Here is a 21,990-nt window from a genome sequence, read left to right as displayed (position 1 = left end):
TGCGAAACTGGCATCTGACTCAAAACATCTTTTGTTGGCAATATTCTTTAAAAAAAAAAAAAACCCACAATTGGGGCGCCTGGGTGGCTCAGTCGGTTAAGCATCCGACTTCGGCTCAGGTCATGATCTCGTGGTCCGTGAGTTCAAGCCCCGCATCAGGCTCTGTGCTGACAGCTCAGAGCCTGGAGCCTGTTTCTGATTCTGTGTCTCCCTCTCTCTCTGACCCTCCCCCGTTCATGCTGTCTCTCCCTGTCTCAAAAATAAATAAACGTTAAAAAAAATAAATAAAAAAAACCCCACAAAATATGGAATTAAAAATATTATTCAGTGACTAAGCATGGTACCGAGGTCTTTATAAAAGTCATTTGTGTTAGTCTCCAAAAGAATCTGATGAGATGGGATTATTCTTGCTATTTTACAGAAGAGGAAATAGAGAGCCCCAGTAACCAGTCGACGATAGGCAGCTCCCAGACGGGGGTGCCAAGACTGGGTGACTGCCCAGCCCATGCTTTGGAACACTGCACTGTATTCTGTCTCCTATTAAATGTGGTTCTTTTGACTTGGCACAACTTTAAGTTAGCAGTTTGCTCTTTGTCTCCTTTGTAGTAAACTAGGCGAAGGGCAGGGATGAGGTAGGAGGGACTTCAGACAGGCCTGTGTTTCCAACGTTAAGGAGCAGTTAGTCCTATGGCTGCTGGGGTGGTCACAGGATCATGGGGCTCTCCCCAACCTAAAAGTCTCAGAAGTCCTTCTTGTCTAGCCGACCTCTGGTTTTAGAGATAGAGAAAATATCCTCTACAGAGACGGTAAGTGGCTCTTCTCTATTTATTCTCCACGAACTGTGGAGTCCCTGCGCCTCTGCAGGAACAGGAAGAAAGCTCACCCCTCTTTGCTTTAGTTACATGGAGAAGTATGAAGATTCAGAGAATACTTCAAAGACGGATCATTCAAATTAAGACTCCGGGAAGTTTCTTCTCCTGAATATAAAAGGGTACTATTCTAGCCTCTTGGCCGCTGCTTCCAAGTGAAATTCGTTTTGTCTTAATAATTGTCCTCATCAAACGTGCTTTATAGCGGTCATTCCGTATTTAGCATTAGCAAAATCAGCCAGGCACCTAGTTAAGAAGATTCCAGTCTCAAGCTCCATTCCTAAGAACTCTGATTCTGACATTTTGAGGTGGGATCTCGAGGTCTATTTTTAACAGACCCATCAGTATATTCTGATGTAGGAAGACAACAGACCATATTTTGGGAAATGCCACTTCGCCTTGTTGGTTCTTTGAAAATAATAATTTCGCCTAGTTTTGAGACAATTACAACTGGAAAGCGGGCTTTGCTGGTTGAAGGAGGTATCAATAGCTGGGCAGAGAAAGAAAGCAAAACAAAGGATAAGATAAATGAGATAAAATAAATTAAATTTTAAAATTATGTTTTAAATTGAGAATCACGATTTACTAGCTTCTATGCATAGAAATGAGCCAGAAACATGCATTTAACCAAGAAGCAAAATACCAGTATTTGTTGTATACCTAGAGAGAGTTAATGTGATATTCCTCTTTCCTTACGGTGTGACCCAAGCGGATCCAGGATTAGAACATGGTTATCATAACTCCCAACCTGTCGACCACTTTACAGTTGCAGAGTTGTCAATAATTAAAAGCGGACTGCAGTAACTTCCGTATTCTCTTTCTTTACCTAAGAAATGAAAGAGAATTTAAAATTGTACGGTGTTGGGTAGGTGTCAATAGGTCTTGATTGAAAACATGACTCATCTTTGCTGAAGGCAGGGTAGTTTGGGGGTCATAGATTTTTGCATTATGGCAGTTTGAACTAAAAATTAGTAAAATGTCCATTTCCTTCTGATTTTTCTATTTTCAGAGGCAAAATGTAGACTCCCAGCGCATATGAATGGAATCCGGAAGGACGTGGAAATGAAAAAAGTCTATCACCATGGAGATAATGTAACTTTTGAGTGTGAAGAGGGGTATACTCTGAAAGGTAGTCCCCAGAGCCAGTGCCAGGCAGATAACACGTGGGACCCTCCTCTGGCCATATGTGCATCTAGTAAGTGCACCTGCAAGAAATGTAGGTCCTTCCTTCGTCATGGTCACTGTTCATTCACTCGTCCATCCTGTCATTGAATGTGGTGTGACGTTCATGGCACCTGCTAAGAACGAAGGAGTCCAGTGGAAGAGCCCCTAATTCTTCCAAGAAAGCCCTTGGCAATGAAAGTAAAGCAAGCCTTGCTCTTCTCACAGTGCTCAACCCATTCAACTCTCCTCAGGACCCCCTCTGACCCTTTTTTGTCTATATTACTCTACCACTGATTGCATGGCATGGAAATGATTTCGTAGCCTGTGGGCCTTAAGAGTCAGAGGGAGCACATCAGTGGTAAAGTAGACCTTCAAGAATATTTCAACATGAGTGAGGGAGCACTTTCCAAGTTGCAGAGACCAGATGGTCAGCCTCGCTCACTGGTGTAGGCTACAGGATTTTAAGCTGGTAGAGTTGACTAGAGCAGTTTAGAAATCATGTATCCTTGAGCTCAGTAGACGAGTAGCCCTCTGCTGGCAAACAGAGAATGATGTAAGATAGAAAATCCTAAACCCCAAACTCGTACACAGCAAGTTGCTGATGAGCAAAGTCAACAATGCATAATCATCCTTAATCTAAAGTAGTGCTAGGCTGCCCTCCATAATTCTTGTACCTTTTTTTTTAAAGAGGATTTATTACAATATTTGTTGGGCAGAAGAAACAGGTAACAAAAAAAATCATTTATTTCAACAGTCTCAATTAGTGCTAGGCTGCCCTCCACAATGCTTAGAACTCTTTTTTATAATACATGATTGAATACTAAGATTGTTCAGGATCTATTTTTTTCTAGTTAATCCCTTAAACACGTTAATTAAGCTGACTCAGTAATATTTCCAAATTGTAAACTTGACCCTCCCTTCATGTTAAATTATATTCACTTCTTTGGCAAAAATCTCACCATGGAACTGACTGGATGCCTTTAGAGTATCCTGAAGAGGTGGCTGTGAGAGAAAATTCACATAATTGAGGAACCAGCCCTACCAGATATCAAAACAAAATATAAAACCACATTACATAAATCACTTTATGCTAGCACAAAAATAAACTTATTTTTTGTAAGTGGAACAAAACAGATATTAATAAAATAACGATTACTAAAAAGAAAAGTTATAAGTAAAATTTAATAACGAACATCAACCCATGGGAAAGGAAGAGATGGTCAGATACTCGAGGTAGCATGGAAGAAAATTTAGACCCTTTCTTTTTATCTTACAATAAACACCAGATTGAATAAAGAGAAGTTTTCAACGCGAATATGGAAAAGCCAAGGTAAACCATAAAAAAAGAATGTTTATGAAACAGCTAGAAGAAGGCCAACAGCTTGAGCCTGTTGATAAGATGGAGGAAATCATGAAAGGTCAACAAATTTGACTTAGAATTTACGTACGTTGAAAAGTAAATGGGTGACATTAGCCAGATGAGAAATATGTTCAATATAACGAAGAGCTAATATGTTATCGTGCAAATTAGCAATAGTGATGGTTGTGAGGATTGCAAAAGTTGATTCCATCGTTCAAATATTAGATGCATATAGAGAGTCTAGAACCACGTAAAAACTTAGATGCATGGGAAAATGTCCCAGGAAAGAACGTACCAAAACATTTCAGGATATTAAAAAAAAAAAACAGAAACCAAAAAACAACAGTGCTTCTCAACCAAAGTGATTTTGTTGTCTAGAGAAAATTTGGCAAAGAAAAAAAAAAGAAAGAAACAAAGAAGAAAGAAACAAAGAAATCACTTGATGCTTCCTGGATGAATACTGATTATAACCAGTTTTTGGCTTATTACATCCTGAGAATTCATTTCATAGATGCCCTAGGAAGAAAAGTCCACCAAATACATTGAGCCTTTTTTTTTTTTTTAATGTTTATTCACTTCTTGAGAGACAGAGACAGAGTTTGAGCAGGGCAGGGGCAGAGAGAGAGGGAGACACAGAATCCAAAGCAGGCTCCAGGCTCTGAGCTGTCAGCACAGAGCCTGACGCGGGGCTCGAACTCACGAACCGTGAGATCATGACCTGAGCCGAAGTCAGATGCTTAACTGACTGAGCCACCCAGGCCCCCCCCCCCCAAATTCTTAACAGTACAGGAGAATATTACAGGGACTCTTATTTTTCCTTCACATGTTTGTACATTATTTGGATACTATTACATTTGTGATGAAGAAAAAATACATATACATTATGAACAGTAAACAAGAACTAATATCTATTTATTAATACCTTTATGACAAGCACTTCTCTGAGTCCTTTACATTTGTTCTTTTAATTCTATGAAATCTTGAGCAAGTTAATTAATGATTATGCCTAAAGTAATAAAAAGTTTGTCCCATTAAGTGGTTTTTAATATTTTTTTTTTAATTTTTTTTTAACATATATTTATTTTTTGAGACAGAGAGAGACAGAGCATGAACAGGGGAGGGTCAGAGAGAGGGAGACACAGAATCTGAAACAGGCTCCAGGCTCTGAGCTGTCAGCACAGAGCCCGACGCGGGGCTTGAACCCACGGACCGTGAGATCATGACCTGAGCCAAAGTCGGACGCTTAACCGACTGAGCCACCCAGGCGCCCCCTTTTTTTTTTTTTTAATTTTTTTGGTTTTTAATATTAAATTGGGGGAAATATATGACTATAGATAGAGAGATAGAGAGATATAGGAATATAGATGTATAAAACCTCCATGAGGGCAGAGATTTTTGCTCTTTATTTCACTTCTGTGTCCCCAGTACCCAGAACTAAATAGCTCATAATATGTGCTCCATAAATATTTACTGAATGAATGATGTTATGAGTTAGATGTACTGTGAACCCCAATATACAGATAAGATAAATGAGACACAGAGAAATCAACTAACATGGCAAATATATGGCTATTTAGTAATAAAACTGATTTTTAACCAAGCCAAATTGACTGCAAGGACTTGTACCCTCTTCTATCATTCTCCTATTATTCTTTTTAGAACAAGGTAAAAAAGAGATAGAAGTAGAATTAGTCCTAAAAAGTAAGATCGAATTAAAGGCCCTCTGGTCCCTGAAGACTTAACCAGAGTTATGAAATCATAACTTCCAGAAATAGCTTTTTAGAGCTGAATGTGGAAAAAAGGTACCATTAGGCAAGCATAGTCTGCTTAGGAGCTGGATAAATGTACCCCACAATTTTTGGACAATCTTACCAAGAACAAAAAATTTCAGGGTAGTGGGACCAGGTGTGATATTTTTCTTTTGTACTGTTTTAGAACTCTCTGCTGTAATTATGTTACTTTTATGCTAAAATGTTAAGTTAAAAAGAAATAAAAACATACTTTGCTGAGTGCACAAGATAAAATGAGGTCGTGTGAGGGAAACCAATGGCTTTTTATATCAGAAAAACGTTAGACTGTGTGCTGAAAAATATCAGATGAATTTTCACTGGCTGAGAGCTCCTGTTTGATCACCCTGTGTACCAGACTGATGTCGTCCTGGCTTCTGTCTTCCCTTTAGGCACACATGATGCTCTCATAGCTGGTAAGTTCTGTGAAGGGTTTGCTGAGGAGCTCTAGCACGTTCCACAGTAAGTACTCACTTACAATGGGTGAGATGTATAAGGAGAGATCAAAATCTGTAACGTTACAATTTCAGTCAGAAGGAAAAGAGTCTACATTCAGGCCATGGTATCTTCACAGGCACAGAGTGAGTGAGTGTCCTCTGTCGAAGGTTCTACACCGTCTTTGAATCATTACAAATGAATAATCGTCATCCTTCCTATTTTAACGGGGCTGGAGAACACAACGTCCCCTTTGGTTTACAACCCGGGAAGATTCTTCAGGGTGGCAGTCATGCCCGCTTGCGCAGATTAGAAGCCACAAAGATCAATTTTCTTAGCCATTTCTGTGACCTGCCTGTGCAAGAGGAGTGGTTTGGTGAGACTTTGCCTGTAGGGATCAGTGGAGTCGTAGCCTGTGCCTGACATAAGACACGAGTGCGGGGCCCCGGGTGCCACAGCCAGGAGCTCCCGGGCGGTTCTCGGCTCCTTGATGAAAGGCTGCTTTGGACCAAAGGTGACGCACTGCTCTGCTCACCCCTCGTCTGTGACCCTGGGGCAGGAAGACTAATGCGCCAGATCAAACCAGGAGCAGAGGGAAAATCTTCAAGCTAAGCCTGTGTGAGGGGTTTCTTAAAGGCAGAATTTATAGTTTATAAAAAACTCACTGGCAGCCTCTAGCAGGACTAGATATTGTTTAAGACCCATGGGTTCTATTTGCCATGCACTCAATGACTCTGTTTTACTGCCTAGGCATTTTCTTTGGCACGATCTTCTTTCTTTTACCCATCATCGTGGCCGGTTGGATAATTATAAAGCACAAACAAGGGTAAGTACAACCAAACTCACTAGAAAAAGGTTGTAAGTGTCCTTGCCTCCTCTTGGAAGCCAAGAGGAATAAAAAAGAAAACCTCAAAAAAAAAAAATTAAAAAAAAAAATACCCCACCACTACTATATAAACAGATGTAATAATCGTCAAGAAGGCCCTGAGGCACACTGTGGATAGATAAGTATTCACACTAAAAGAAATATATATAATAATATGTTTTTAAAAAGCTTAGGATTTTAAGGACTCAAATTTTGCAAAAGGGAAAACAGAAGGAATTTTTCCAAAGATGAGTGAGACAGTTGGTATCCCAGTTTTGCCGAAACATTCCAGACTCAGACCTCTATACACAGCCCTCATCAAGGCACTAGAAGTTAGAGAATGTGACCCACTGGTTGCCATCACAGGCTGCCAGTATGGAAGAAGTGAGACTTGCTTTGGAGTATTCAAAAAAAACCCAAACTTTTATAAACACCATTTACTTTTTAACCTTGCAAAACCTTTGCAAAGATTAAGATCTAAATAAACATTTTGACTGGGAAAAGAACGCATACAGCTTTTGTACTATTTATTTCTAACAAAATCACTGCGTCAAAGTCAATGAGATCAATGTTATAAGCTTGATGAGCAAATCCTAGATCTATGAGAAAGTTTATAACTTTAAGTGAACAGTTTTCTGCGGTAAACGTTCTAAGCAAAGAGTCTCTCAAACAAGCTTTACAGAAACTGAAATGTTGATAATTTACAGAGGATGCCAATCCAATGTAAACTTTTTAAAAAGCAGAGGGTCATGTGTTTCCTCTCTCTGCCCTGCATTGGGCCTTCCCATGCTCTATTAAATTAGCTCTTGTCTCCTCAGTCCCCTCCCTAGACGATGAACATTTTATGAGCAGGGACCACCTGTAGCTACTCAAAATCATTTTTTAGGTGATTTCTTTTGTTTTTGTTTTGTATACATATTTTTGAGAGACAGAGCATGTCTCTTTGGAGACGGAGCCTCCAAAGCAGGCTCCAGGCTCTGAGCTGTCAACACAGAGCCCGACGTGAGGCTCGAACCCACGAATCGTTAAGATCACGCCCTGAGCTGAAGTCGGAGGCTTAACGCACTGAGCCACGCAGGCGCCCCTAAGTGATTTCTTTTTAACTGAGGTATAATTGACATATAACATTATATTGGTCTCAGGTGTGCAACATAATGAGTTGGTATTTGTATACGTCACAAAATGATAACAGCAAGTCTAGTTTAAAAATAATTTTAATGATTTTTTTTTACTTTTCCTTGCATTAGTAGTTAAGATTCATGAAGAGTTGTAACAGCTAATATATTTGTTTACAAAATACTTTACCATTTATTGTCTTGTTTCTTCCTCAAAGCAACCCTGTGAGGTAGGGAAGCCCAAAAACGGTGTTATCCCAAAGCAGAAGGCTCTGAGTTTGCAGAGACATTCAGTGGCTTGCTTAAAATCGTACCAGCAGGAAGTTGTTCAGGGGTAGGGCTTCAGCCTGATGATCTTAGAATCCTGAACCCATTTGGCTCTCAGGTAAAAATTTCAGCTGCTCATTTCTGAATCTGATTCTGTATCATCCAGTACAGCATACAGCACAAAACAGGAATAATTCCGTTTTTCTTTCAATATTTCCCATCTGCTTTATTGGATTTTTTTTTTTTAGGGACTCTGGTACATTAAGAGTACATTATTCTCCTAGAGAATAGTATGCAATCTCTTCCTTTTTATTCTCAGTTATTATACTATAGGATAATTATAATATTTCTGTCAGGGCCTCCGTCCTTATGAAGCCCTTCATTAGCCTTTATTAGGTTTGCTGAAAACTTAGGGAAGTCCATTCATGCAGACTTAAAGTTCTGTGACTTTTTAAAATCGTTACTAAATAGGTCCTTTTAGGCTCTGAAGATCATGTAGACCAGAGTAAATTACAGTTTGGTTTGGGTCACTATTCATTGTCAAGTTCATTGGGATGATCATGTTTGATAAATGCGTGTTCACTGGAAATATTTTGTTTTCAGATGCTTAACTGGGCAATGAAAAGTAACCACGGGTTCAACTTTCTCCTGCTTAATCTCAGGCTAAATGTAAAGGTTGTTTGTAAGGTGTGAATAAAAGTCTGCTTACTCATTTTGAGTGACTGCATGTTTAAAAATTGAAATTGTTCATTTTGTGATTATAAAACCTCACTGGCCTGATATTTCACTAGTGAAAAATGCTGTTATCTGCACAGTTGGCATTTCACTGTGTATTTATTAAATACTTGCGACAAATGTTAACAAGGTAAGTCATGCGCTTGATCACTGAGGAGTAATGCTGTTACACTTGTCCATTCAGAGCCCGTTTATCCTTGCCTTTTGTTTCTGCTGCTGATCTATTTCCTTTTCTCTACAAACAGCCTTCTTGTCCATAGTGAGACAGCACTTTAAGGTCTTTGTTGGCTTAATGCTTAGTGTGACAAAACTATTAAAGCCCCTCTGTGCAAAGGCTCCCTGTGTTTTCCTATGTTCACATTAACCACAATATTACAAAAATCTGTCTTTCCTCCTGTGGGTCCCCTTCACTGCTTGCACAGACCACTTCACTTTTGACTTCTGGTCACTAAATGTGCGGGGTTTTTTCCCCCCCCCGCCCCATACCAAACAATTCTGTGACACCAGCTGTGTGTCCTACAATTTAACTTAATTCAATTCTTAAACTGTCTACCTGGAGATAATGTCAGATCGCACAGCTTCGGGTCTCAGTTCTGCAAGACTATTCCCACCCCACTTCACATGTCAATCTCAAGTACAAGTTGTCATCTGTGCTTCTGACAGATGGGCTATAAATCTGAGTTCCCGGGAATCCCTCCTTGAGTTTGATGTATTTGCTAAAGTGGCTCATAGAACTCAGGGAAGCATTTACTTATATTTATCCGTTTATTAAGGGATATGAGAAAGAATACAATGAACAGCCAGCTGAGGAAAGACATAGGGTGTGGTCTGGAAGGGTCCCAAGCACAGGAGCTTCTGTCCCTACGGAGCTGGGGTGCATCACATTCCCCAAACATGGATACATTCACATGCTAGGAAGCTCTCTGAACCCCATACCTCTTGAGATTTTACGGAAGTTTGTTGATGTAGGCATGATCAATTATTAATTCCATTTCCAGCCTCTCTCCCCTCTCTGGAGGGTAGGGGATGGGGCTGAAATTCCAACCTTCTGATCACAGTTTCATCATTCTAGTGACCAATGAGCTATCCGGGAGCCATCCAGGAGCACAGCCAGAGTCACCTCATTTGAAAAAAAGATTCTCCTAGTGCTCTTACCACTTAGGACTTCACAAGGATTTTAGGAGAACTGTGTCAGAGATGGAGTCAAAAAATAAATATTAAAACAAGAGATCATCCTAGTGCTCTTAAAATTATACACGGGCTTCAGATATCCATGCCAAGGACTGAGGGAAGAAAACAATATATATTTTCTGTTATCTCATAACCACCATCAATCAACTGGATAGGTATTCATTCAACGTATATTAAGGTTGTATTTTCTCACACCCCACGTACCACTCACCCAAGACTGCTTTTACGCCATTCCTCGGCTAACCACTTAGTCATTGCTCCGTGGACGCCCATAACACCTGTCAGTACAACCCTCTACTCTTCCTCAGGCGTGGATCTCAAGTTTGTCCTTCCTCATTCTGGGAACACTTTGGCTTCTGACTCAGTCTTCCTCTTTGTCTCAGGGACACCCTCATTCTAATTTCCACCAAAGGGTAAAGACGAACTGAGCAATGAGGAAGTACTGGGGGGCAGTGGAGTGAGTTAACTCTGCGCTTCGATCCTTAAGTCCCTAATACCAACACATATTTGACCTCTAAGGGTACTGGTATTGTACCATTTACCATTTCGTTTATGTAAAATGAAGTGCTTAAACAACTGCCAAAGAGGCAGAGTAGCATCCCAGGTAAGATGATGGGCTTTGCAATCATTAGGAGCCATGTCACACCCACGTACTAGCTATGAAACCCTCAGCAAGGCACTCATCTTCTCTAAACTTTATTTTCCTTGTCTGTAATGTGGGGACAATAATAGCTCCTACCTCACTTAACATGGTGCCTCAGTTAGGATGAATGTCAGAAAGTGTGAGCTATTGTTATTTACATGTGATTGTTATTGACATTTAAAAGTGCTTAGGGGTTCCTGGCTGGCTCGGTTGGTTGAGCAGTGAACTTCGGCTCAGGTCATGATCATGGCTTCAAGCCCGGAGTCAGGCTCTGTGCTGACAGCTCAGAACCTGGAGCCTGCTTCCGATTCTGTGTGTCCCTCTCTCTCTGCCCCTCCCCCACTAACATTTCAAAAAATTAAAAAAAAATAAAAGTGCTTAAATGCTTGGATTTACCCTAGTCCTCAAATGCCTCCGACAACTGCTGCTTTCCAAACTGTGGGTGTTAACTGTACACAAAACAGAACTTCTATCTTCGCTGTAGCGGAAGAAGGAAGCCTTGTGTAAGATTGTTGTGCAAAGCTGTTGCCCTTGTGAAGCCTAAATGTCACCACCTGGTGGTAAACAGTATTTACCAGTCAAAATGACTTTGGAAGCAAATGTCCTTTGAAGGCATGGACACTTGTGTATCAGCAATTCAGTCTCCTGGCAACGTACAGGATGGTTTTAGTTTTATTTCCTACTCTGAGCTATTTAGTCTTGAGAAGTGGGATTTGGTTGTTTTCCTCTTACATATCATGCAAAGATTTCAGAAACATGAGGCAAGTTATGCCCTCAATTTCAAAATGAAAGCCACTGACTACTTTCTTCCAAGACTGATGTGTATAAAATTATTTGTCTTATTTTTCTCCCTCTGCCAATTAGCAAAACTACAGATGAAAAATGTAAGGAGAGTATCCATTTACATCCTCAAGAAGACAGCGGTGTAAGTCCTCAAACTGTGCAAACAAATCAGGAGAACAGCAGGTACCTAATGTACATATTGAATTCATAATGTTGTCAGTAACTCAGAGCGAAAGTGAGAACAGGATGTGCCTAAGATGTTGCTCTGGCTGGATCCCTGGGACCACCGGAGATAGAAAGTTCTTCAGGAACTGGAAATGCCTTGGTTGTTGTTTTCTTAGATTCTTGTTTCCAGGGAGTTGGGTGATGGCTGTCAGCGCTGTGCTCCGGGCACTGTTTTCTCAAAGCATTCCTGTATTTTTGTGCGCTGGTGCTATAAACCTTCGAGAAGAAGCAAGCTTTCGTTTTCTTGTGGAACGCAAGCATTTGGCACTTGGGTGTCCCCCTGGCTCCCCCTTCCCTTAAATGTGCAGGATCACCTGGGGATCCTGTGGAGACTTCGCATTTACCTCCCCCTGCTTTCTGACTCCCACTGAATTCTCTGCCTCACCAGGTCTCCTAGGACTGCTCTCTCCTTCCTGTTTCCTGTCCTCCCCAACAGGGGCTTGTCACCACACCTCATCCCCGCATGCCACCTAGTCAAAGTACCAGCCTACTACCGTAGCTGTTGGGTGCTCACTGTTTAGCTGTTTGCTACAGGACCGGGGTGAAAAGGGAAATTACCAAATTATGTGTGCCGAAGTGGCACACACGTAGAAGTGAATATTAGAAATCAATGGACTAAAAAGTGACTGTTTTGTAAATATAGGTATTGGAACCCAGCCTCCCCCACTGTTAGCCTATTTATGGCTGCTTTCATGCTCTAACAGCAGAATTGAGTAGAAGCCACACAGACCAAGACTTACTATCTGGTCCTTCAGAAGAAAAATGCCAAACCCTGAACTCTATCATATGATCAGGGTTTTCTCACTGTTTAGTTTCCCTGTAAGCCTTGGCTTTCCAGTCTTTTCCTAGGCCACTCTCACATTAGACACTCATCAGTTTTGTTAAAATCTTTAATGTGTTCTCAGGGTACCTCATTTTGACTCTTGGTCTTGTCGTAAATTCAAAATTCCATTTTTCTTTACCATACAGAGCAATTCACCCAGTCCTTGCTTCCTCTGGCTGTGCCTAAGTATCCTAAAATTTTTATTCAGATTCTTGGGTGTCTGAAACACCAGCACGAAAATGCCATAAAGGGGATTGGCACTCCTGTAGAAAGCAGAAGCAAAAAGTATCATGTGTTTTCGTCAATTTCCTTTCTGTCCTCTTTCCCATATATCAATGTGCACTTATCTAAACTTGGCATTTTATATCTGCACACATGTCCCAAATCTTAAATTCAACATCGGACAGTAGAAGTGGCCACAGGAAAAGGCAAGGGGTCAGAGAGGCATTTTATAATCAAGACATAGGCAATTCAAATCGTTTAAACAAATATATCGGGTATGGTCAGCTTTCTCCTAAATAGAAATTTGCGAATCCCTACGTTTATTTTCTGGCTTGTACTCACCTTGCTTTTGCTGAACAGTTTGTTTTTCATGACTGTTTATGGAAGCAAATGAAATGTGCATTGCTTTTTAAAAACTCAGTATTAGTAATTAACTTTTTGAAGCTATAATAACCATCAGCCTGATTCTTCTCAAAAGAGCATATACTTAGAGAAGCTTGACTAGTGTATCAGTAGGATATAGAAGTCATGAGACAGGAATGGCATGATTTCCTAAGAGAGTGTTTTTTTTTCCTACTGTGATCCCAGTAGTTTGAAATGAAAAGAGCATTATTTATATCTTAACACAAATACATAGGTATAGGAACAGAAGTCAAATAATGCAGATTTTAAGATAAAATAAGACAGATAATACTATGCTTTCAGGAATACTTTACATTATGCCTCCGAGGCTCTTGGGGTGATGTACTGCTTGTCCTTTACTATGATGGAAAAGCTGGGCCAGACTGATTCATCCCTAGCCGGATTGCCACCCACTGTAAACACACAAAGTAACTGCCCACTGTGAGGGCAATGGTTGTCTTTACGAAAGTCCATTCAAAAATAATACAGAATTATACTTAAAATATCATTTGATATCTCCTCAATCCTGGCCGGTTACCCACCTAAACGCTTTACCATTTTCCTTCCAATCCTATCTGCATTACTCCACTCAGAATTCACTCACCCAAGAAGCCCTCCCAATGTGCTGTGGTCCAAAGTAATGTCTTTCTTTGGCACTCATAGAACTTAGTGCCTATACCATTTTTAAAATAGTGTCTTTTAATAGTAATATGTGCTTATTGAAAAGGTAGAAAATACAGAAAATATCAAGTATATAAAAATGACCTATAATAGCCTTCATCCAGTAGCTAGTACTCTTAAGCTTCTTCACATTTACAGGGTTATACACTGAGATTATATTGACTGTATAACATTATTCCTGGTGTGGTTTCTACCAAATAACCACCATCCTTTTATCATTAAAAACTGTATATACGCTTATATGCCATAGTATCCAATATTTCATTTATTGTTTTTGCCCAGTAACACCAATGCATTCATTCGCTTGCTCATTCATTCTTCAAACATTTGTCACTTGTAATCTACCAATATTGTACTTATGTGTTTTCTTTCCCATGCTAAATTAACTTATGAGTAAGTTAATTTCCCCAAATTCTAAGTACAGACTTACTAAAATGAGAAGTGTACACTAAACAGTTGAGAATACATTTATCAAAATTTCATCTATCCTCAACTTTTTGGACACATTTTTTTATATCAAGGTGCATCTCAAATTGTGTAGACTGACTGTTGACCACCGTTTTAATAATAATACAGGAAGTCTGAAATGAATTTGTCACAAGTCTCTTTTTCAAGATTGGGATTTTGGCCACAGTGCTCCACAGGAGCGAGGTTGATCATCTGTGGCCACATATGGCAGACAAGGAGTGAGTTAGTGTCTGTATCAAGCTTAGGACCCGTGCACTCGAGCCAAGTGCAAGGGCAGAGGGTGATACAGGGCAAGAGGCAGACTCCAAAGACACAGCTGCATGCCGAAGGACGTGAGAATGTTCAAAGATGACGCAGGTACCAAGCGTTGGCACGTGTCACGAGGTAGAAAGGGAACAATGATGGGGGATCAGGCGGCAGTAATAGCGGGGTGTCCGGTGAGCCGATGGGCCTCAACAGGGATCTGTCCGCTGGCGGAAGGACAGTCTTCCCGGCCTTGAGGAAGAGGAGAGGCTTCAGCATGGGCAGGGAAGCATTTGGACATCACGGACCATACAATAATTTCTTTCAGTCTTGACGGTATTGGGGGATGAGGACCTGTTCTCTGAGGCTGGCCCTCCTCCAAACTACCAGCTCCTGTTTGCTTTCCCCTGCCACAACATGGCTCAGAAGACACTCAGAAACATTTGGTGTGTTATGAGGAACCTCTGTTTCTGGAATGAGGCTCTTTTTATTTAGTTGCCCAACACTGAGAAACATTTTTCCTTTGATAAAAGCAGCAACGGGGAAAGGTCAGCTTATTCATTAATCTCTCTCTTATCTATTAAGTGTCTCAGCTTATGCAATGTGTGCCCTGCACAGCAACCGCTAAAGAAGGCAATAAACACTTCTTCTGAACTCATAATTGGTGTAATACTGTCATCATGATTATTAGCAGTAAGTTCTGGGTAATTCATTTCAGCCATGCTGTCATCTGAATAAAAATATCCTGTTATTTCAGTGTCCTTCCTTGACAAAGTATATAAAGCTGGAGAACACCTCGAAGTAAAATGTTGGTCGGGAAGGAAGCGATTCATTTCAACAGAATAAGATGTGAAACGCATAAAATCCCAACTGGAAGTGACCTCACAGAGATGCAAGCATGTGCACTTGAAGATGCCGAAGTGCCTCCAGAATCTAGGAAAAGCTCCCTCCTCTTAGTTTGGATTACTGTCACTCCTTCACCTTCTGTCCTTGTGCTCAAAGCACACACCATCCATTTAGGGGAAAAGACTGCCCTTGGGCTATATAAATAGCCTCACTTACTTAAAGGACAAAGGTGTTGCCTAGGATCTTGGTTTACCAGTTTGTATTTTCCTTTCTTATTTTCAAATGTCCATACTATGGAATGGGCTCATTAACGAGAATTTGAAAATCGAGAGGGACGATGTGAAAAACAAGTCACATAGAATTATACTACTCTGTGATAACCACTGGTAATATTTTGATTTTTCTGCTAACCTTTGATTTTTTGCTAACCTTCCTTCATGTATGTTTCTTTATACATAAGTCTTACTTAAATAGTTAGGTTTTCTGTTATAGAGCAAAATCTCCTCCTATTAGATCTGAGTAAAATATAGCTATATCAGTTTTTACTTTCCTTAGAAAAAAGAATATTTTCTGTTTATTAAAAAAACATTAAATGATTCTGGAGAAGAGGTTTTCAAGAGAAATATCTGAAACAATGAGTTTTGGATATTCCTAAGTTGATTTTCAAAAGCACTTTTACTCTATTCTTTACAAAAACATAACTATTTTAAATAAAAGAATAATTTTATTATAAAAGCAAGTGGCTTACTTTTGTATGGATTCAGAATACACTAAATAAACTAAGAAACTATGACTTTAAGAAGTTAAAAAATTGGGGCTCCTAGGTGGCTCAGTCGGTTGAGTGTCCGACTTCGGCTCAGGTCATGATCTCACAGTTCGGGAGTTCGAGCCCCGCATTGGGCTCTGTGCTGACAGCTCAGAGCCTGGAGCCTGCTTCAGATTCTGTGTCTCCCCCTCTCTCTGCCCCTTCCCTGCTCATGCTCTGTCTCTCTCTGTCTCTCAAAAATGAATAAACGGTAAAAAAAAAAATTTTTTTTAAAAGAAGTTAAAAAATTAATATATAAATAAGTGGTCTTGGAGTCCTTAACTAGTCCACATACTTACGGATCAAAAATTATCTGGTGTGATATTATGGGTCATGCTAATAATCTAGAAAATATCAGAATCTTCCTGGATATTTAACAATAGATTCGCATATGACTACTGCTATCTACCGTGTAATCCTGGGTTTTAAGTTACTTTTAGAGTGTATTCTGCCAAATTGACCTTGATAAATATAAAGAGTGAGCCGAACATCAACTTGAGGTTTTATTATTTTTTTTTTTTTAATTTTTTTTTTTCAACGTTTTTTTAATTTATTTTGGGGACAGAGAGAGACAGAGCATGAACGGGGGAGGGGCAGAGAGAGAGGGAGACACAGAATCGGAAACAGGCTCCAGGCTCCGAGCCATCAGCCCAGAGCCCGACGCGGGGCTCGAACTCACGGACTGCGAGATCGTGACCTGGCTGAAGTCGGACGCTCAACCGACTGCGCCACCCAGGCGCCCCTTGAGGTTTTCTTTAAAATCATGGAAGGTAGGGAAAAACAGAATAAGCAAAGTCAACTGACAAACCAGAAGAAAAAATTACAGCTTATATCATGGACAGGGGAAACAGGCATATTTAGAGTTAAAAATTCAAAAACCATCCCTCTCCATTCCCCCTCCCTGCAAAAGGGCAAAAGATATACAGCCAGGTCACCAAAAGAAGAAAGGGAAGTGACCTATGAATATATAAAAAGATCCTAAATGGCTTTGCTTAGCTGGAACATAGGGAAATCTATTACATCTTAAGCTTCTGAAGAGTACATTTTTTAAAAAAAATTTTTAACGTTTTATTTATTTTTGAGACAGGGAGAGACAGAGCATGAACAGGGGATGGTCAGAGAGAGGGAGACACAGAACCTGAAACAGGCTCCAGGCTCTGAGCTGTCACCACAGAGCCCGACCCGGAGCTTGAACTCACGTACCGAGAGATCATGACCTGAGCTAGAGTCGGCCGCTTAACTGACTAAGCCACCCAGGCACCCCTGAAGAAGTACATTTTAAAGGAGGGCTAGAAAATAGTTGTTGGGGACTGGGCTGTTTTCGAATCAAAATTCCCTATCACATGAAAAAAATGTAAATTCCTTTTTTTCCACCCAGAATGAAGTAGGTCTGTGAGTATTGTGGTTAACAACTATCTGATGCCTGGGACATTTAATTTCAAGAAATTCATGAGAATTTTTTTACCTGTACAACATTTATATAAGGGAAATACTGTATATACTAACTATGGGTAAAATACTGAATTTCAAGTTTAAAAATTTAAAAATACAAACTTTATTTGTATTCTTGAGCAATTGTGTTAACCTCTGGCCTTACATTTTCCTTCTGAAAAGCAGGGGCTAGTCCAGCTGGTCTCCAAAGTTATTCCTAGTGCTAATATTCTCTTTTTTCTCATTTGCCTTTTGTGTACATGGAAGTGTGAGGTGTACGTTAGTTTAAATCTATGACGTTTAAATAAAATGTTCTGTCTCCATCATTATAATACGAAAGGGATAAAAGATTTTCCTTTCTAAATCTACTTGTGGACTATGGTTTGTAATATATTTACATTTTAAACCTTCACAAGCCAAGAGGAAACAAAATGAGTATGTGTTCCTTCTAAGAAATGCCTTCCTTTCTGCACTTGATTGTTTTAGAATCCCGGGGCAGGTAATGGCTTACCACAGGAATGCCCTCGCTGGTAAGAGCTAAATAAGAAGGTCAACTGAATGGCAGGTGTTTACCAGATACAAAGGGCGGTGGCACAGCCCCCAGGGCCAACATCAGCAAGATGGTTGAACCATCCTGTTTAGCCATCCTCTTTCGGGTTTTCACAAACGCCTCGTGTGTAATTCACCATGGCAGCGGAAAGCCTCTCCTGAGAGCACTCACAGGCCCATTCCTGCTGCTAGCCCGACCTCTGATAAGCGCGATGCAAACAGACTAATTTAGGAGGCCAGGGATCATCCAACATGACCATTTATTTTCCAGAAGTTGGCCTGTGTTTAATGACAGCCTCACACACCTACCTCCTCCCCACTGGCCTTCACACAGTCTGAAAGGAGATGTAGCACGTAGCTCCAGACCTGGTCTACGCACAGGCATGTTCTCCGTGCTCTCCTCTCCTGCACTTCAGCAGTGTGACAGAATCTCCAGGGGGAGCGGCAGAAACCATGAGTGTTTACTCCCCTGCTTCACTCAAAGCCTGGACTCTTGAGTGCCATTCCCGTCAGGGCTTCAAGGAGTTCACTGTCGACACTCTCCCTTTGAACCAAGTCACTAAAACGATCTCAAGGCTAAGGGACAGACAGCAGCTCTGCTTCGTAACACAGCTTGCAGTGCCCGATCCAGGAACGGTTTGTGTGCACACAGTTGTAGCTCGTTCCTTTTAGAGGCAAACCCCACTTTGCTCCCAGTATCTTAAAATTCTTACAACAAAATCTCTCAGAGCTTCCCCGGCATTTGGTAAACCCATGGTGGCGGAGAATTGGCAGAGGCATGTTAGATGCACGAGACAGCAACCCCCATTTATTTCATTCAGTATATATAGGTTTTTATTATACACCTTACAGACACAGAACTGTCTCAGCACTGAAGCTACAGCAAGAGAACTCTGTCCCTGTCTCATGGAGCTTGTCCAGAACAAGAGGGAATGGGGCTCAGAACCTTTCAAAGGGAGCCTTAATTGGGTCATTTGAAAATTAATTAATCAATGTGAAAGTACTCAATTATATTAAGAGTGGTTTGATGAACGCCAGGCATAGAAACTTGACTGATTGAAAGTTCCAGCAAAACCCCAAGTCTTGAATCTAATCTAGTGTATGACACTAAGAAACCAAACACTAGCCATATACCGTTCCACATCTTTTAAATTTTTTCATGAGAAAATGTGACTTCCAAGCCTAGAAATAAATGTGGAAGTTTTTTTCAGCTTTACTGAGATACAACTGACATATATCGTTGTGTACAGATGGTTGCAAAGAGTAAGAAATAGATTGTCTGTTTGCAGAAATAATGTCAACATTGAGCTGAAAAACATTTCTGTCCTATCACTCTTAACAATTCTAAGAATTTCCAGAAATGATAATTCTCCCTCATTTGAGTTTCCAGTGTCTCCTTAATTATATATACCTCCTTCAATTAAGTGTCATCATGGAGTGTCTCGTTTTTATACTCCAAGATAGTAGGTAAGGTGTTGATTTTATACAACAATCCACAATTTTGTGGCCTACAGGCTGCCCCCAGAATTGAAAATAATGTTTTGGTCTGGGAAGAGGAAATTCTACGGTTTGTCCAACCCAGAATGTCTTCAGTGCATTTTGGGTACAGAATTTTAAAAATAGAGAGAGATTTCTGTAATTCCAGAATATGAAACTGAAGTTTATGCAGAGAGCTTACATGTCCTTCCCATCGTCTCATACCTTGACTCTTTGTGGTGCAGGTTTCATCAGTACCATTCGTGAAAACAATAGCAGTTGGGTTTTTTTTCTTTACTGATTCCAAATGTAATGTAAGACCGTAACAGAAAACTGAAAAGCACAAAGAAAATGAAATATCCATAATCCTCTCAAGTATTAGTTAATTTTGGTATATGTCCAACTAATCTCTATTTACATGTATCAATATACTACTTTCGTTTTAATAAAAGAATACCAAAAGGCACATACTGATCTGGAATCTGCTTTTTCCACTTACATAGGTATCATATTTTTAACATGGATTTTTTTTTTACACTGCTTGCTGCCTAGACATTCATACCGTAAAGCCACCTATCAAAACTGCCTTCTACTTTTGCTAGACACTTAGGATTTATTTTCCCCCCCTAAATTATACATCTTTGATCACAGCTCTGACGATTTCTTTGGCATGAACCCTAAATGGAACAACTAGTGGTTTAAAAGTCATGTCCATTTGAAAACTTAATATATGGACAAGTTAACTTGAAAGCCAAAAGTTTGAGGGTGTTGGCCCCCCGATACATTTACTCACGCTGGTTGAAAGCCAAAAGTTTGAGGGTGTTGGCCGCCCGATACATTTACTCACGCTGGTTGACATTTATCCTTCTTTGCCAGCTAATAGGAAGAAAATGTCACCTCCTTTTGTGTGCTCTTTTAATAAAGGTCATGTTACTTCTCCTCTTACTAGTCATACAGGTTTAATCACAACGCTACAAATAGATCTGGCTCATTCTTCATTTTTCGCTTGACTTTCCACCGAGAGATTGTTTCCCCAGAAAAGCTCTCTCTTATCAATTCCTCACATCCCGACAATAAAGGCTTTGAGTTATCTCCAGGAGATTGGCAATTAATACTCCCTTGTCCTTACCTTTTTCGTGCATATTTTTTCCTCTTCAATAAAACATTCAGTTGCTCAAGGGCAAGGGCCCCAGAGAGGTGAGGCCCGATATGCTAATGGCCCGGTGTCCTTTAATAATTCATCTCCTATCCTTTCCTTAGGGGTTGGGAGTGCAGTGGCCAAACCTTTGAGATTCTGAAATCTAGCAGGCCTTGAGAAGATCCAAGAGCAGGTGCTGAGCCCCGGAAATCACAAGTATTGTCCCTAAATATGCCCGATCACTGCCAACTCTTGAAACAAGGGCCCAGGGGGTCCGGACAGTCCCGAGTGCCTCAGGACACGACCGGAGCCCCGAGGGGTGCTGGCCCCACGACGACCCGCTGCCTGGGCTCTGGGTTTGTATTTTCAGGGCGAGGCGCTTTTCCGCTCCGGAAAGGAGCGGAAAGGATGACCCCCCCAGCTCTCGTTTCTTTTCGACCCTTCCAGATGCGGCGGGGAGCCGGCCGAGTCCCGCAAGCCGCCGGGGGCCTCGCGTAGGTGAGCAGACGGGGGCGCCGCAGGGCGCCCGCGGTAGTGGACGCAGGCGGCTGCCCACCGGGTGGGGAGACCCCAGTCTAACAGGCCCCGCTCGCAGGCCCCGCCTCCAGCCGCCTGCCGGCCCCGCCCACACTGACTGGAAGTCCAGGCACTTCCGCCCAAGCACCGCCCAGGCCACGCCCCCGCGCCTGGGCGAATGACACCTGGGTACTGGGGGAATTGTTGCGTCTGGTACCGGACTCGGGAGGGTCCCTGCTCTGCGGACTCTCGGGTTCCCACAGATATCCAGGAGGATGATGGCGTCCTGCGCGCGGCGCCCTTGCCGTCCCCGCCTCCCCGAGAGGCGCCTTTCTTGGCGCGTGGTCGGGATTCTTTTGGTAGCCCCAGTGCTCCTGCTCTCTCTAAACTCTGGTAAGAGCCTGGAGAGGGTGTGTCCCCTGGCTGCAAGGGGGAGCGGGTCCAAAGGCCCAAGGCCCCGGACCTTTACTTTCCTAACTTTCGGATCCTTGTCTCACTATTGATCTGGTTGCAGTCACATCGATAAGCAGAGACTGCATGACTCACTGTGAGACCCCCAGTGCCATGCACACAGTGGCCGTCAAGAAATAGTTGCTAAAATCTATTGGGAGTGGCAGACACCAAGCATACTACTAATAAATATGTTGTAGCGCAGAAGTGCTCTGGAGGAAAGGAGCTTGAGTCCCTGACAGCATTTAACTGGAGGCAGGAACAGTTTTCTCTTTAAACAGGCCATGCTCTGCCACTGTGGGGCTTCTGCACTTGGTATTCCCTTCGACTTGGAGCATCCACCCCGGCCCCTTGTGCCGAAGGCTCCTTTTTGTCCTTCACACTCAGCTGAGATGTCGCCCCCTCGGAAGGCCCCTCTCTGACCACCCCGTCTCAGGTGGACCCACTCACTCCACCTCAAATCCCCCGCCTGGGAGTCACCCTTGCAAACCTGTGTCTTCT

The 21,990-nt window shown here is 41.5% G+C and overlaps 2 protein-coding genes and 1 long non-coding RNA gene across 7 annotated transcripts in view; 2 read left to right on the top strand and 1 right to left on the bottom strand.

Moving 5' to 3' along the window:
• The window catches only part of CR1L (complement C3b/C4b receptor 1 like), a 66,994-nt gene extending 51,520 nt beyond the window's left edge, over positions 1–15,474 (top strand). Inside the window, exons 15-19 of the mRNA XM_015543785.2 lie at positions 1,879–2,064; positions 5,573–5,596; positions 6,366–6,441; positions 11,296–11,397; positions 15,036–15,474. Of these exons, the coding sequence (XP_015399271.2) occupies positions 1,879–2,064; positions 5,573–5,596; positions 6,366–6,441; positions 11,296–11,397; positions 15,036–15,048 (401 nt within the window). The 3' untranslated portion in view covers positions 15,049–15,474. The remainder of the gene's footprint in view (positions 1–1,878; positions 2,065–5,572; positions 5,597–6,365; positions 6,442–11,295; positions 11,398–15,035) is intronic.
• Positions 307–21,139, bottom strand: LOC122230422. 3 transcript variants are annotated; one of them, XR_006214199.1, is made up of 4 exons: positions 20,515–21,139; positions 19,611–19,718; positions 1,530–1,695; positions 307–1,359 (listed from the first exon to the last, which is right to left on the bottom strand). It is a non-coding gene; the product is annotated as an uncharacterized LOC122230422 (long non-coding RNA). The 3 variants fall into 3 exon arrangements; XR_006214200.1 differs by lacking the exons at positions 307–1,359; positions 1,530–1,695 and adding an exon at positions 12,312–12,525 and having other exon boundaries at positions 20,515–21,125; XR_006214198.1 differs by lacking the exons at positions 307–1,359; positions 1,530–1,695 and adding an exon at positions 13,815–14,530 and having other exon boundaries at positions 20,515–21,118.
• A 90-nt stretch (positions 21,140–21,229) lies between these two features.
• Positions 21,230–21,990, top strand: part of LOC102964976 (membrane cofactor protein-like) — a 30,269-nt gene continuing 29,508 nt past the window's right edge. For all 3 annotated transcript variants that reach the window (XM_042976832.1, XM_007096136.3, XM_042976831.1), the window contains exon 1: positions 21,230–21,432. In XM_042976832.1, the coding sequence (XP_042832766.1) occupies positions 21,315–21,432 (118 nt within the window). In that variant the 5' untranslated portion in view covers positions 21,230–21,314. The remainder of the gene's footprint in view (positions 21,433–21,990) is intronic.

The sequence above is a fragment of the Panthera tigris genome, chromosome F3, assembly GCF_018350195.1.
Source record: "Panthera tigris isolate Pti1 chromosome F3, P.tigris_Pti1_mat1.1, whole genome shotgun sequence".
In the NCBI taxonomy this organism is placed as follows: domain Eukaryota; kingdom Metazoa; phylum Chordata; class Mammalia; order Carnivora; family Felidae; genus Panthera; species Panthera tigris.
Note: the sequence above shows the minus strand (reverse complement) of the source record. Positions and strands in the feature narration are given on the sequence as shown.